Source organism: Anastrepha ludens, chromosome 4 (genome assembly GCF_028408465.1).
Source record: "Anastrepha ludens isolate Willacy chromosome 4, idAnaLude1.1, whole genome shotgun sequence".
Lineage (NCBI taxonomy): Eukaryota > Metazoa > Arthropoda > Insecta > Diptera > Tephritidae > Anastrepha > Anastrepha ludens.
The window spans coordinates 10,508,778-10,511,772 of record NC_071500.1 but is presented as its reverse complement, the minus strand read 5'-3'; the positions used below and the strand labels follow the sequence as shown (position 1 = coordinate 10,511,772).

The 2,995-nt window shown below is 44.1% G+C and overlaps 1 protein-coding gene across 1 annotated transcript; it reads left to right on the top strand.

The window, feature by feature from the left end:
- The first annotated feature begins 1,022 nt into the window (after positions 1-1,022).
- LOC128861444 (uncharacterized) lies at positions 1,023-2,726 on the top strand. Its single transcript, XM_054099582.1, has one exon. It carries the CDS (start codon positions 1,023-1,025, stop codon positions 2,481-2,483), a length of 1,461 nt encoding a protein of 486 aa, XP_053955557.1. The 3' UTR covers positions 2,484-2,726.
- Positions 2,727-2,995: the final 269 nt, after the last annotated feature.

Sequence of the window (2,995 nt, the reverse complement as noted above, 5' to 3'; positions counted from 1 at the left end):
ATGGGTATATGTGCGCTTGCTGATCTTTTAATAATTGCTTTGTCATACGAACACAAGGATAGGGACTCGAATTTAAGTTTAGCCTTACAATTCCAAAAAAGTATTACAGTCAAACTTTTCAATATTTAATACAGTACTCCATCACAGCTTATTATAGGAGCGATTTGAAGCCTTCTGATCTACTAACGTATGACTACCATCGACCAAAAATTCACTGAAAATATAAGAATAATGAAAACTTAGTTATCCCAATAAGTAAAACAGTTATTTTCACGCCACACAGCATGCAAATAGCTACGAGTACAAACTCCAGCCAACCAGCAGAAAGCAGAAGTGCTCTCACATTTTTTACTCTCTCGAAATCATAAAACCGGATAATATGTTGGCAACTTCGAAAACAGATGGACTATTTTCGAACAAGAAAAAATACAGAGCATCCAACAAACAGGGCCGCAAGGGTGGTAAGCAACAGTCTCTGAGAGCGCGTACAATGTTGTTTCTATTCCACATAAAGTGAACAACATAAGGGTGTTGCTAGTGAACGTATTGCCGAAGTGTTGTTGTAAGTAGAGGGTGGGCTGGTGGCGCAATGCATTGCAAATAGAATTCGCACAGATGTGCGAGTGTCACGCGTCTTGAGTGCAACAATATGAGCACAAAAGAGTCCAACTGGCCGTGATGATGGGTGGTGGCTGGTGTGGCTTGTAAGACTCCAGTTGGATTCAGTGCTCCTGGCTACTACTTAAGCAGGAACAGATTGTTGCGCGGCACCAGTCTGCTATTGGATTTCGAAATTGCCGGATGGAATAGCTAAGTGATTATACGCCAATATTTGAAAAAGTGAAAAAAAAACACACCAAAGAAGGTGTTGCATATACAAACTTTCTCTTAGAAGTGTATGAATGCAAGTGCAGTGCAGAAGTGAAGCGCTTATTCAAGCAAACATTAAAGAAAGAACTACTAAAACACAGTTTGTGCGTGTTAAAAGTGCATTTAAATCAAAGTGTGCATTACGGAATCCGATGAACATGATCATGGATAATAATCACCACCTTAGCCAGCCGCAACAGCAGGGCACACCGCCGCTGCCGTCACCGCAACGCGCGGACTTATGCGTTTCGACAACGCCTACAAGTGAGTCGCTCAGCCCGCTTGCAAGTAATAACAACAACAACAATGACACACAAGTTTCACCTGTGCCGACTGCAACGCATCTGAGCAATGGTAAAACGACATTAAAACGCTCTTTCGATGTGGCTTTTTTGATGATGCCCGACGAACGTTTCAAGCAGAAGCAGACCGATAAGCAGGCACGTCTTTTAGAATATGCTGAACATCATCAATATCCGACAGACTTATCACCGCGCACCACACAAAATTCGCCACCACAAAATCATCATCATCATCATCATCAGCAGCAGCAGCAGCAGCCACACACACACCACTCCCCTATCAATCCGATTGAGTCAGTTTTCAACATACAAGAGGCACGCCGCTATCCACAGATCACCATCCGCTCGCCGCGCATTTACGATGACCCTACACTGGTCATTCCTGCCGACAGAGAGTCGCCAGAGGGGCTGCCCTTAAAAAGCGCATTCACTAAAGTCTGCTCCATGCGTTTAGAGTCGCCTGTGTCGCAACCTGCGCCACCTCTTAGTCCCGATCAATTGAGCTGTTCGTCAATGAGTCCGCCCATGGCCACAACGCCACCACGCACCAACAGCGATGGCAACGGAAGCCTCTCGAATGGCAGCAGCGGCAGTTCGGCGCCATGTCTCAATCCAAATATTATCTACCAAAATTTTCGACCTGAGTACCAATTCAATGGCGCATTCCACTCAGTCAATCACGTGCATATGCTTCAGGCGCAACGGCTCAAACAGCAACTACTGTATCGCACGCCACTGAATGCCACAGCTGCGGCAGCACTCGCAACCAGCAACAATGCACCGGGCCAGGCCACCAACGGTGTGAACTCCAATCAGGTCGGCGTGCCGCCAGAGTTTCTTCACAATTACTCAGCATTTCCATTCCCTGGTGGACCGCCTCACCCTTTCACTGCTGTTGCGTCACCTGAACTGCCACGAATCGCACAGCATCCCGCGGCTGCGGCAATTCTCACTACACTCATTCCGCCAACATTGGCGTCCACATTCTCATTGACAGCGCAAAATGTTTGCGCCAAATGCAATATAAGCTTCCGCATGACTAGCGATCTCGTCTACCATATGCGTTCGCATCACAAGAGTGAGGTCGCTTGCGATCCAAATCGGCGTAAGCGGGAAGAGAAATTGCGCTGCCCAGTGTGCCATGAGACTTTCCGCGAACGTCATCATCTCACGCGGCACATGACTGCCCACCAGGACAAGGAGAGCGATCAAGTGACACCGACTGGGTCGTTGCGGCGCGAAAGCCCAGAGCGAGTCAATAGCGGGAGTGTACGCCATCAAGCGGCGCGCGTTGCGAACGTCGGTAAATGATCGAAGCATTTCTTCGGATATTTCTAATTTGATTGCAGTTACGTGTTACGCTTGCATGTTTGGTTTTTCGGCGAGCACACAGATCGATTTGTGATATTAATTTAATGAGGATTTAAAAATCATGTTTTCATTTACTTATAGATATTTATTGAATTAGTTGTGTAGTGCAATTCTAAGTTTAGAGCGAAGTTGCTGGAACTAACAAACGAGAAATATGTTTAATAAATCTTACTTAGCTAAGATATTTAGGAGCATAAATGTAGTTATATATATGATATAATAAATATATGTATGTACGTATAATTATATTAAATTTGAAGAGCTCTCGAAAGCAAATATTATAACTAAATGTACACAAGGATATATATGTAAATAATATTCGAATTAATGCACTCGATGTTATCAAATAAATCTCACACAATGTTGAAAAAAAATGTTCCTTTTTATAATTTTTTTTGTATACTCTTCTAAGGCAAGGAGTTACAAAATAATACTCGTAATAAGGTTTCATA